This window comes from Populus alba, chromosome 15 (genome assembly GCF_005239225.2).
Source record: "Populus alba chromosome 15, ASM523922v2, whole genome shotgun sequence".
Taxonomy (NCBI): domain Eukaryota; kingdom Viridiplantae; phylum Streptophyta; class Magnoliopsida; order Malpighiales; family Salicaceae; genus Populus; species Populus alba.
The window spans coordinates 15,432,066-15,445,325 of NC_133298.1; the positions used below are offsets into that span (position 1 = coordinate 15,432,066).

At 35.4% G+C, this 13,260-nt stretch overlaps 1 protein-coding gene across 1 annotated transcript in view; it reads right to left on the reverse strand.

Annotated features, from left to right (window-relative positions):
* The window catches only part of LOC118057625 (callose synthase 10), a 29,704-nt gene continuing 16,444 nt past the window's right edge, over window positions 1–13,260 (reverse strand). The window contains exons 28-51 of the mRNA XM_035070260.2: window positions 12,109–12,206; window positions 11,917–12,007; window positions 11,662–11,822; window positions 11,076–11,185; window positions 10,709–10,843; window positions 10,492–10,560; window positions 10,236–10,407; window positions 9,510–9,627; window positions 8,359–8,478; window positions 6,896–7,011; window positions 6,717–6,800; window positions 5,840–5,952; window positions 4,892–4,944; window positions 4,630–4,806; window positions 4,483–4,530; window positions 3,067–3,225; window positions 2,667–2,780; window positions 2,492–2,580; window positions 2,178–2,336; window positions 1,967–2,069; window positions 1,731–1,850; window positions 1,391–1,441; window positions 1,102–1,284; window positions 1–525 (exon numbers count right to left, since the gene is read on the reverse strand). Of these exons, the coding sequence (XP_034926151.1) occupies window positions 289–525; window positions 1,102–1,284; window positions 1,391–1,441; window positions 1,731–1,850; window positions 1,967–2,069; window positions 2,178–2,336; window positions 2,492–2,580; window positions 2,667–2,780; window positions 3,067–3,225; window positions 4,483–4,530; window positions 4,630–4,806; window positions 4,892–4,944; window positions 5,840–5,952; window positions 6,717–6,800; window positions 6,896–7,011; window positions 8,359–8,478; window positions 9,510–9,627; window positions 10,236–10,407; window positions 10,492–10,560; window positions 10,709–10,843; window positions 11,076–11,185; window positions 11,662–11,822; window positions 11,917–12,007; window positions 12,109–12,206 (2,880 nt within the window). The 3' untranslated portion in view covers window positions 1–288. The remainder of the gene's footprint in view (window positions 526–1,101; window positions 1,285–1,390; window positions 1,442–1,730; window positions 1,851–1,966; window positions 2,070–2,177; window positions 2,337–2,491; window positions 2,581–2,666; window positions 2,781–3,066; window positions 3,226–4,482; window positions 4,531–4,629; window positions 4,807–4,891; window positions 4,945–5,839; window positions 5,953–6,716; window positions 6,801–6,895; window positions 7,012–8,358; window positions 8,479–9,509; window positions 9,628–10,235; window positions 10,408–10,491; window positions 10,561–10,708; window positions 10,844–11,075; window positions 11,186–11,661; window positions 11,823–11,916; window positions 12,008–12,108; window positions 12,207–13,260) is intronic.

The following is a 13,260-nucleotide window of genomic DNA, read 5'->3' on the forward strand; positions in this document are numbered from 1 at the left end:
TTGGACTAACCGATAACCACAGGCTCAGTATACTGATCTTGAAAGTCTCCTGAGAAAATTACAAACAATTCGACACAAAACTACACCTGCAGCGATCAGAAGTGGAGGAATATCAGTGGAAAAAGATGTGCTCTCTTGTACAGAATACAGATACATCTTTCACAAACATCATGTACAGTCAATTTAAATCCTAATAATTTATGAGGAGAGCGATATCATACAAAAGATTACTCATCTACGATCTACAATCTCTACAGGGCCACACCAGCCATCCAGGACAGTAAAGAATCAGATCTCGACGTTAGCTTTGTTTCCGGCAAGGATGAGTGAGATCTCCAGCCCACGGCTGAATGCTTGGTTGAAGAGCAGGCGAGACTGGAAGGTAGAAACGAATGGAAACCATGATAAAAATGCAATTGGAACAAAAATTAACACGCCCATCCCAGCATCATACATCCTGGCAAACTCACGCACTGAATCCCACAAGCCTAAACTCCAAACTATCCGTTTCCACGCGATAGCAATCTGTTTCAGCAGAATCAAAACGGGATTTGCAGTCAGTGAAAATAAGAATGGTAAGGACATTGATGAGAATATGCAGGTCAGGACTTCATAAAAGCAGCAGTTTTGAGTTTAGACCATTAAAGTGCATGTACTCTACCAAACCTCTCTCCAATGCACGTGTAATAAAAAAGCAGCAGAAGAAAGCTGCTAAATGAAACAACACATCCTTCTTGCCTCCCCAGCAAGCTTTTTTTTCTTTCCGCTCTGCTCTTTTTTATTTTCTTTTTCTTTTTAGTTTTTCTGAGAGGATGTGCCTAATAAAATGCCTGGTGTCATCACATACTTATCATGGAGTTACTTTCACAAGTAACCACTATTACTGCTTGGACTTAAAGCCAAAACACAGGCACATATCCTAGAAATTTGTTTACAGCTCGCTCTCAAACAGGAAAGCCAGTTTTTTCCTAATTCCTACTACAGAATAAGACCCTTCATGTCAGATTTATGCAGGAATATTCATCACATGAATTTTCATTTCAAACATTGCTGTTGATGTGGTTCTATGCGGAAAACAGAACACAAGCCTTTTCAACTTACAGATAGGATAGTCCATCCAGTGGCAATAAATGCAAGAAAGCTCGCAAAAAGATCAGGAATTGACAAATCAGTGAAGGCAACAGTAAGGCAAAGAGCTGCAACAAGTCCTAAGGACGCGATTCCTTGCATGAAGCGCATCAATAGCTGGAAACTGGTAGATCTTTTTGGGCTATAGGTGAAGACCTTCATGGTTATAAGACAATGAACACATACAAACATGAGTATAACACATACTCAAATATAGCTACATAAATAAAGGAATAATAGATGAACATAAAAGGATACAGACCTTAAATATCAAGACAAGGCAAACCAATACGACCCAAGAGAAGCCATAAATCTAGACAACAAAACCAACTGTCAAGATCAAGAAGCAACAAGGCATACTAGTAATCAAATAGTACTTTCAGCCTTTAATCTATTACAGTTCAAATTGCATTATTCAAACTTTAACATCCATCTTCAACAAACATCCTCAGCAATAAATTGGCGGGGAGAAAAAAAAGGCCATGCAAGGAAAAAATGTTTCTTCCTGATCAAAACAAAGGGCTATTAATCATTGTTTCTAAAGAACATACAAGAGAAACAAGATAACAAACTCATATCAGAACAAAAGATAAGAAATATACCGCAATAGATCTATCCTTTCCTGTGAGATGGAGCTTGTATACGATGCCATATTGAAAAATGAGGAATCTCAAGCTTAATATTGTTTCCAATATACGACCTCTCAAAGTTTGGATATGCGCCTGGAGAAGAAAGAAACCGACTTAAAAAGTAATAAACATTAGAAAATGAAAGGTACAAAGCACCAAAATGAACACATTTAAATACAGAGAACAATGTATAGAAACTTTAACACCACCTGTTCTTCTTCCCACCATGATTCCCAGCTATTATCTCCCTTCACCCCTACACCACCTTTATATAAAAGCCAGCTAGTCCAATCTTCAAAATCATCAACAGTCCTGTTTGCCAACATCATGGTAATTAGCAGACAGCTTAGTTCTTACAAAAACATAATAGCTCTAAAACTGTATGACATGAAGGCAAATAAATAAGAACATGAGGCTTACTTTTGCCACTCAAAACCAGAGGGATTAAATATGTAAGGAGCAAATAGCCATGAGATGACAAGAAACCAACTGCTAAGTGTCAACAAAACAAATGACACAGCACCTCCATCTGTGTACCCATATGCTATGTAAACTATGAGAAGCAGGGCAACTTCGAGCCTGAAAGAAAAGGATGAATGTTTTGTAACAAAAAGAGACAACTTTTAACATAGACAAAAATCAACCTAATTCTTCCCAACCCCACCTTGACTCAGGATGGCAGGTGCCATTAGAAAACGAAAATAACAAGAAATCATTCATGTAAATATACTCACGCTTTAACAAAATGACTTCTTGAGTAGAGCCTGTAATTTTCAGCAAACTTGATGTGACGCACCACAAAACCTCTACCAGTTGCTCTGTACTGTTAGCAAAATTTAAGATGCATAAAAATCAATTTCCAAGTATGCAGGTAGAGGTGTGTGTGTGAAAAGAGAGAAAGAGACATACTTTTGCACCTCCATGGAGGATAGTGCGTCCAAAATAATGAGTTCTAGTGCCCAATGAAAACGTGAAGAAGACTGAACACAACTGAAGTTGCATTGTAATAAAGCTGAAAACAGCCTGGAACACCAGACAAAAATAAAATTACCAACAGGAACTATTGCATTGGAGTAACAACATTAAATTAAATAACGTCTCCAGAATAAATCCTAGTGCATAAAATAAGAACTACAAAAAAGGAAAATGGGGTGTAGAGCCTCAGCTAAAATATTCCCAACCACTACAAACACAAAAAGAAATGCTGTTAACTAGGTTAAGTGACCTGACAATTTTGTAGTACAAAAGAAGCGAAATGCCAAGACAAATTAATAAACACACTGTACTGAAGGAAATTAAATGGACTAACCTTAAGCAATCCAAGTTCAAGTATAAAACCCATTATCATGGGGATTGCAGTAAAAACTCCAATCTGGACCAAGAACTGTGCATTAAGAGCAGTATCCAGAGCTGTATTTCCCATCTTCTTTGCACTAACTGATATAGCATTATCAAGTCCAGAGAAAGCCTGAAAGAGTTGACGCAATAAAAATATGTCCTTGTCTAAATGAGAGAATAGGCTTATTAAAGTCGTGCACAAATGACCAAGTACATATGAAAAGTAATTCGACAGGCAATATAAGAAGAGGCCCAGATCCAGTAGTTGTCTTGGAAACATCATAGAGTATACCCACAGGATGAGAAGAATCACAAAGATCCTCGAAACAAAGTGAGAAATTTATAATCCCATTTCACAATGAAAAGCCTGGTATCCTAAAGAGATATATTGATGCAAAACTCTTAAAAATCTAACAGCACTTGTAAATGCAATGTAACCAAACTCTTAAAAATCTAACAAGATGCAGCCAACCTTTTAAAAATCTAATATGATGCAATCTACCCGATATTGAAGTTTTTCAGAATGAATAACTTACAAATCGACTTCTTTTTCCCGGAACAGAATCAAAATCCAAGTCCATTTTCTTGGGGTTAGGTGGGGGTGGTTATAACATGGGACCCTTTCCTAAAGAGATATATTGATGCAAAACTCTTAAAAATCTAACAAGATGCAGCCAACCTTTTAAAAAACTAATATGATGCAATCTGCCTGATATTGAAGTTTTTCAGAATGAATTAACTTACAAATCACTACTTTTTCCTGGAATAGAATCAAAATCCAAGTCCATTTTCTTGGGGTTAGGTGGGGGTGGTTATAACATGGGGCCCTTTCCAATTATGAGCATAGCCACAAGATGTTTCCAGTATTTTAAGAGCGCTATATTCAGAAAGTAAAAAAACGAACTTCTATGTTCAGACTTCAAGTTTCTTCTTTTCATTTGTAGCATAGCTTACAAGCATTCTTCTAATGATGCCCAAAATTCTAACAAGAAACATCAATCATTGTGGACAGCAAAATTGAATATTCCACTACTCATCTTATAACAGATTGCCAGTTAAATGTCCAACAGATAAGGAATAGCCCTGCCAACACACCAATACTCTGAAATTCCCAGATAATGGTAATGTTCCAAGGCTCTGAGAAAAATGAAGTAGAACAAAACTTGAAATCATAATCACCAAGCTCGCAACTGGTCATACAAGGCCATTTGAAACAACCAAAAAGTTTCAGAGCTTGCAGATACAATAGATCCCTTTTAGAACAAATTATAATTTCTAACCACTCTATTGAAGTAGTTGAGGTTTAAATTAAGATTAAATAAAATAAATTTGCAGAGACTAAAAGTTGGTCAAACCAAGACAGCAAAAACGAAGTTTGGTAGATTACCAGGTAAGCCCTTCCATACAAGAATACATATACTGTGAGGACTGTCATCTGAATCAAAGATACATTCCTTGTCAGATAAACCAAAAGATTAGCTACCTGATTCAAAATTGTTTTAAGTGATAAAACTGATAATAGAAACAGACATACCATAGTGCACACATAGTACCCAACAGTTGTAAAGTAGAAAGAAAGCATTCTGAAGAAATCAAATAGTTGCCCAAGCCTGTACACATCCCTGCTTAGAACTTGCTCGCCATTTCCTCCTGCCACTTTCCCTTCAAAAAGGGCAATCTGGTTTAACCCAACATCTCTGCCCTTTCCAACCTACATGGAGAGGGATATCAAATAACATAGAATATTTATTTTCTTCCCAATATAAACTAAAATGAAATAGACAAGAGCATCGAACCTGAATATATTCATGGTGAGTAATATTTCCTTGCCTCAATGTGGTGTTAAACCCTGGAGCAATTCTCGTTTTAGTTACATGAAAATCAGTTGACATAAAATCATTTGAGCTTGTTAAAACTCAGTAAGCCAACATGATCAGCCATCCAATATTTGACAAAAATGCTGCATTATAATAAGCTTGTTGTATCACAAAATATCAACTTAAAAGCCTTCTGCCCCAGCAAATAAAACATTCAAGAGACATATCTCAGGTATCAACAAACAGCAAGATTGACTAAATCATTCAAATATGTTGCACCTTCTAATCAAAACCAACACTTTTCCTTTGATTGATTGACCAAATATTCATATCCAACATAGGTAACAACAACAGCAACGAAGCCTCAATTCCAAACCAGTTGGGGTCAGCTAAAGGGTGGGTAAGACTGGAGATTGGGCATTCATCATGCAATGTGCTCCACATTGCTAAGCAACCACTAGTTCACTAGAAATATAATGCAGGCCATAAATGTCCAAAATGCATGTAAATTTGCATTTGGGCAGGGCATCAGACAATGAGTATTAGTTTAATAATGAGAGATTCCAGCTCTATTAGGATACTAGAGGGTAGAATCAGTGATTTACTAAAACTACAAGATTGAAAGGTACTAGTCTATCCTCCAAAACACACATGATCTAACCAAGAATCATGGGATTTAACAGGCTAGACCAGAAGTTTAACAAGGGAAACACCACCTAACCAAATAGAAATTCAGATTTAGTTTAAGTCAAATGCAACTCCCTATTTGCTTAACCATTTTTTTAAGATTGTCAAAAGAATTACTTCAAGAGCAAGAGACTGATCATATCTTTGCCCAGACAACACTCAATAATTAATAGCTTCTGAAAAAATCCATTTATTTTGCATAAACGATGAATGATTTCCACTATTTCATTAATAATATACCTGCAAATATATCTTCACTAATATTGATCACACGTGATGCCTTACTGATGCCACCTCGAGTTATATGAAAAACACGGTCAAATACATCTGGATGGCCATAGTGCATGCGGACCCTGCAAGATATTTTTTTCAACCAAAAATCAAAATCATAAAAAGTTTGCAGGCAATCCTTTAAGAGTAAAACATTATTATATAAATCTTCCTTTAGTGCACATGCAAGACATAAAGATGATACGAAGCCACACATCTGAATACAAACCATCTGTGCATCAACACAAGCTACAAAATAAATGAAAATATATTTACAATCATCATAAAAAAACACTTATTTGAAAAAAGAACACTACTTTTTCCAATCTAAAAGCCCTTAAGGACGTATAGACTTGGCTTGGTATATGTTCACTTATTTGAAAAAAACAAATCAATTCCTTAATTCAATGCCTTCACATAGGAGATTTGTTACAAATGAAGGACAGAAGTATACATATCTGTTTACTCTGAAATATATTAGGATATGGCTAATGAAACAGATTTGATTAGTAATATAAAGAAACAGACAAAATGACTACAAATCGTATGTTATTGCACCAAGTTTTGCATAGCTATAGGAACTAATAGTTTAACATGTTGCGTATCTGCATTGTAATTCATGCTACACAAAAATTAGGATGCAAAGTGAATACAAATCAAATTATAACATACCGCACACCTAGTCTATGGAAACCAAGCAGCTAATTAAGAAATGGTTTTAATGATAGATTATTGTCTTGAATTGGTCACAGCTAATGGTCTTAGTAGAAGAATTCATTGTGGACAACATTTTCTTTAATCTCACTCGCGCACTTTATAGGGCTGAAACAAGTTAGAGACTGCTCACTTGAGTGGATATGCTAACACACGTTGGCCCAATGTTACAAAGCTTGTTTCTTGATTGGACATGAACCAGGCTAACGATGAAACACTGCATAAATACACCCAAAAACAATGATTAAGAAAACTGTCAGAGCAAAGATAAAAAAATCAGGTAGCCATTATTTCGAGGAAAAGTAGACCAACCTTCCAGTGAAAACATTTTCCCTTACACCAAGGATGGTGGGAGGTCGAATGCCATGATTTGCTCGAAATTCCTCAAGAAGATTTCTCATTTTCATTGCCTCTTCAAGGTAGTTGTCCTACAAAAGGGCATATCAACCAGGTTTAGTTATTTCATTCTTCCCAAAACACTGTATGCAAAGACACACCTATGGCACCAAAACTTCTTACGAAAGAAAATAAAAAATTAGAAGCATAGACATGATAAACAATTCATACTATAGGAAGTATACTCGTACTGCACCATTTACAAACTCAAGCTTGCAAGAAACAAGCATCTGCTAATACACCGTAAAATCCAGTACTTCTCACTAAAATTCAAACTACAGCAACCAACAAACTTTAAGAAACTCCTTGAGCCATTTATTCTTATATTTCAGAACTTACTATAACAAATATGAGATACAAATTTAATATCATACACTTGCTAATCACAGAAGAGGGCCAAATATCATTTTTGAGCAAACATCATGACAAGACAAAAGGTCAAATACATTATTTCAGTAACAACATCAACAATTAGAAAGTATAAGAAGGAAGATTTTCATGATCAATTTGGTTTGAGTGCCGGTTGAAACAGTTGGAATAGAATCTACAGAGTTAAGGTTTACAACATATGCATAAAATATTTCACAGTAATTTTAAATGAAAAAGATCAGTATTTCATCATCTTTGATAGCAAAGACACGTTCAGGTTACCATGTCAACCACAGCTTCCTTACATATACTGGCATCTTGATTAACCCTAATATCAGAAATATAATAATATAAATTATAAAGAAAGTTTCTGCATCAATATGCTGTTCCTCATCAACCTTACACCATTCTGATTGCAATACGAGAATATTCCAGAAACTTAACATTAACAAATGCTGCTGGAGTTGCGACAAAAATGCCTCGTCATCCAGAAGCACATTCTATCTATACATTGAAAGACACCAGAAACAGCACCAACAAGTACTTCACATGGTTTCTAGAGAATACAGGTCATCCAATGCAAAGCATGTCTCTTTGAGGCCAAATAAAAGCCATTGCAGAAAGCATCCCTCAATAATGGCATCTAATCACTATCAGTAAGAGATTGAAAAATCTGTTTGGCTTCAACCCCAGTGCACCGCACTGGTGTTCTGTGTGGCCAGAGATATTATCCAATGATTAGCCCCATGTACTATGAGCATCCAACCACAATGTGAAACTCGGCAAATTGCTCAGAAACTCAAGATTCAAGTAAAATATAAAACCAATTGTCCAGCCAACATCAATCATAAAAGCCAACGAAAGCTTCAAACATAGGGTTGCATTGTTAGTTCCAAAATGCAGCAAAACACCAGAAATTAACCTAAGAATGAAGCAACACAAATAATACAAACACATGCACAAATTATTGCAGTAGAGCACACATCCATGAATATGTACGCATATGTAACCTGGTTCATGTCAATAGTCTGAATGGCTTCTCCACGAGTGAAAATTATAGCATGGTTCTGGTTTTCAGGCTTCCCTTCTCCAAGCTTTGGATTTCCAGGAAGTTTGATTGAATATATTTCCTACATATAAATATAAAAGGCACACAAATACCACATTTATAGCAATGCCCAAGCGAAGAAACTATATATACAACCATTTCTTTTCCAAAGCAATGAGATAAATGCAAAGAGAAAATGATTTGAAAAGTCAATGTCATAGCCAATGCCAGTACGATAACAATGATTGGGTCAAAATGTAAATTCGCAAAAAGTGGTCATAACTGAATAAGTAGAACAAAACATTGCACCATACAGGTTTATATGATCTAAATAGGTAGAAAAACAAAAGCCATTACTATAGAGCCTTGCCTCTAAAACTATAGAGCCATAGGTCTCACATGTGAAAGCAGCAGAAACAAAACCACGAAGTTGTTCAATCCTTCCACAGGATCCTAATCAAGTTCTCACTAATATCCATGGCTATATATAAAAACACAAACTTTTTAAGATATTTTTTATTGACTACCACAACAAACATTTTTAGAAAATGTTTGACTATTATATCGTTATAACTCTATTATATTTTTTAATCTTAATCATAATCAAAAGCAATTCCAACATCCAATGCATTTTCGCCATGCATTCACTTGACAAGTTAATTTTAATCTAATACACATGCTTAATAAAATTATGGATCCTTTTATTGTTGACTCAATTGATGTTCTTCATGTAACCATGACTGCCAAATTATGTAAATATAATCTGTTATTGAAATAATTATCTCAAAAAGTCATCAAATAAAGAAAATTATTAATCAGTTTAACACTTAAAAAATTCAATATTTTAAAATTTAACAATAACTTCTCCACATCCTATAACATTTTCATATTCAATATAGATGCGAACTTGATGGATATTTTTTTTAGATAAAGGAAAATTAATTAACTAACTAATTAACTTGAATATAAAGCAAACTCAAAATCTAATTTAATCACTTAATTAATTAACAAAAGATTTTTTTAACAATTTTATTAATACATGTGGATGCACATGCCAAAATTACTAGTTTCTTTTAGCAAAATGATCTTCGCAAGACTACAGAAACTGCCTACCTGATCTTTTCCATGTATATCAGCTTTCACAAGCTTCGAATAAAATTCATGGGAAACCTGTCCGTCAGAACTATCACTCTCCTCCACATGTATGAAAGCAACTCGCAGTGCCTCATTCCTGACTCAGAAAAATAGCATACATAACCATGTGCACAGAAACTTGCAACATGAATTACTTAATCATTTAGCCGATTACATCAGAGTAAAATCTCATATAGATCCACTATTAACATATGCACTCATACAGCAGGAAGAGAGAATGCAATTAACATCAGAGTAGCCAGCTGGCAGAGGAGGAATCTTGCCCAGATCAAGATCGTGCAACAAGTAAGGATGCCACCTCACTCTCCAAGTAACCTCTTAGTATGGGTGGCAAGAGAGTAAAAGTCCATACAAATATGGAATAGTGAATATCACATTTACAAAATAGATTAAAAACTCAGAAATCTTCTTTCTTTCCATCAGAAGTAAATGAGATTTTATGCAGCACTGGTCAATACCCATTCCAGGATTAAAATTTATTGAGATGCCAAACACGCAAACAACAGGCACCCAGCACCCATCCCTCACATCTAGGTGACATGAAATACTTTGGCTTTGTAATTAAATGTCCTAAAAGAAATATGATATTAACAAAGATAACCATTTAACATCTATATAGCAAAGAGTGGTCAACAGGATAAAAATAGAACATTCAATTCTATTGAAATTAAAAAGAATATATACCGCTGCAGCAAAAGAGAAATATCAGCTGCCTCTACAGCCTTTTTCTGCTTCTGTTGCCCATAAATCTGGCAGGAGACCACATAAGTGAACTTCAAATCTGCTTGTGCCCGTGCTTCACGTGATAACTCAAAACCTTGTGATGTAGAAAAGTTTGTCTGAGAATAATCATCCACTACAAATACAAGATGACCTTTGTGAGTTTATTTCTTAACTCTTAGATCGAATGGATCAATAAGAGTTGTTCAAAATTAAGCACCTCCTAGTGACCTCCTTTCTAGATAACTCTGCAGCATCAGAGCTCTCCTATAATACATCATACCACGTACTGCATCGCAAGGAAAACGGAATAATGAGAAAAAACCAAATGCCCAAAACACTAAGAAAATGGCAAAGTGATAATATGAAATTATACAATTTCAAAATGCAATTAATAATAAGAATCATGTGGCTATCATACTAAATAGAATTCTAACCGGTCCGAGCTAGAGTCTGTCCACGATAAGATGCCCAGAACCTAAGCTCCAAGGAATCACCAGAACTTTCTTGAAGATCTGCATCCCCGGTAGACTCTGCTCTACCAATCCGCTCCAAGAAATTCTCCCATTCATCTAGAGGAAAAAAAAGATTCTCAGCTATGAACAAAGGAGACTATCAGATGCCAATCATATAATATGATAAAGAAAATGACTGTCAATAAAGGAAAGATAAATGAATATACTAAAGGGCTAGCATTTTCATTAACACTAATTTTTGCAACTCCGGTCCTGTTTAAAAATTCCTCAAGACAGAGAGGGAGTTTAGAGATATTTTACAGGGTAGAACAACAAAAAAAAGATATACCTGGAAAGATTTTTTGAAGATAGAAAAGAATGGATATTCCATCCTCATTTTCCACCCGCAACTCAGAGGAACTATAAAGCACAGTCTCACTGTAGTATGGAGTGAAGACACTGTTCGCAAAGGAATCAAAACCATAAGCATGAAGGAGACAAATAGGGCTATGATTGTTTCATGTAAAATATGCTTGCATAAAATATTCTCCTGTTAGGTTCACTTTGAAAAACCTATGTCATTGAAAATATTTTACAGTCAAAAGAAAAAAAAAAAAAAAAAAAAGCTTGAAACAAGGAAAAACAATTTACAGTTCTCAAGGATATGAAAATATTTTATGAAACAATCACTGTCATTAAATCATGGGTCTCACCACTACTTAATTCTTGTCTTTATCTTTCTAACACTTATTTTTCATATAAACCAAGCACCAAACAATTATTTTCCAGTAGATTTTATTAACCAAACAATGGACATAATATATTTTTCAAGAAAATATTTCCAAAACCAAGTTATTTTACATGAAACAAATGGACATGTCAATTTACAGTAGGGCACAAAGTATACTATTTGACATGCTATAGATCATATTTACCTAAATGGTGTCATTTCAGAAACTGGCTTTGCCAACGGCATAACCATGAATAGTGAATTTGAGAAAAACTCTAATCTTCTTCTTGCTTCAAGATTCTTAGGAATGTTGGCTGCAGAGTCCTTTACGGTGAGAAGAAGTTGCAACCTTTTCACCTGCTCCTTCTGTGACAAGGAAGATAAAAAACAAATACCCATGTAAATGCAACCAGCACAATAAACTAAGAACAAAACCAGATTTTTACACACAGGTGCTTACAATTTCTGGATCCTTTGGCCACTCTATCCTGGAGAACAGGCGTCTTTCATTTCTTGCTCTAGCTAAAATGTTCCATGTATCAAGTTGCTCTCTGTAGCAATTAATCAAAACTAAATTGTGAATTATCATGTTTCAAATACAATAATAAAGCAACAGTGAGGCTCAAACCCCCTGCACAAAATAAATAAATACCTTAGATCCGATGACAGCAGATCATGTGTAACCGCCTCATACACGGCATATACAGCCTTTGCAGCACCATTGGCAAGTACAGGGGTCTCATTTTGTATCTGAGACACAAGTGAATTATTCTTGTGAAACAGGAACACAAAAAGGCAAGTAAAAAGTAACATGTACTACTTTCTAAAATACTATTTATTTCTGTTATTCGTGTCTGCTTCCTGCCCAATCTACTTCCTAAACTACAGATGATCTAGCAGGTTGACACTTATGGACCCAAGCCAGGGTAATTTATCCATGACCATGGTGAAGCTAAAGGTAGAAGTTTTGTGAATGTGTAAACATAATAATTGTGGCATTTAATATTCAATGCATAGAAAATCATTAGTCTTGGAGTTTCAAACTTAATCCAGAATCCAGATACAAATGAATTCAGATTTTTCACCACCAGCTCAGGCCTTTTAGTTGGTCAAAAGCTGGGCCTGGTTCGTTCATTACTGTCATCCAGCCAAACCAGAACCAATGTCAAAAGTCCATTAAACGAACTTGTGGCGAGCTAAGTACAGTGTCACATGGCTCAGCTCTGGGAACATAAGCCCATTATATGCGACACATCAATATCATGCTGTTAGCATTTACTAGTTTCTGTGGTCAGAAATATGCCAATTGTTTATGAGTGACATGGTCTCATTTCATGTAGAGACTTAGTTAAAATGGAATCACTTGAATCCCCATTGGTTTGAACCAGGAGGAAAATGGCACACAAGAAAGTCAGCATTAACTAGCAGGTAGTCACAAGAGGACAAGCTTTTCCCTGTCTTGAATGTTCCAGATGATTATCTATATAGCAAAACATACTACACTTGTCAGTGTTGATGATGGTAAAACCATAGTTTTAACACTCAGCCTTCTATGGGAAAAGCAGCTGAGCTGCCCTCAGGAGCTGCTGGTGAGACCAACAAGCCTGAATTGAGCTGGAACTTTTTTGGCTCGCCAGGTGATAATATTCTCATATATTGTAATGAGCAAAGATTAAACAAGAAGATAGTCCGTTTGATTTGGTTCTTTAGACAGCCAAACATTCTAACCAAATATGCCAAATATCTAAAATAAGCAACACAAAAAATTCAAATTTTATAGCATAATCACTGATGCTCTTGTCTG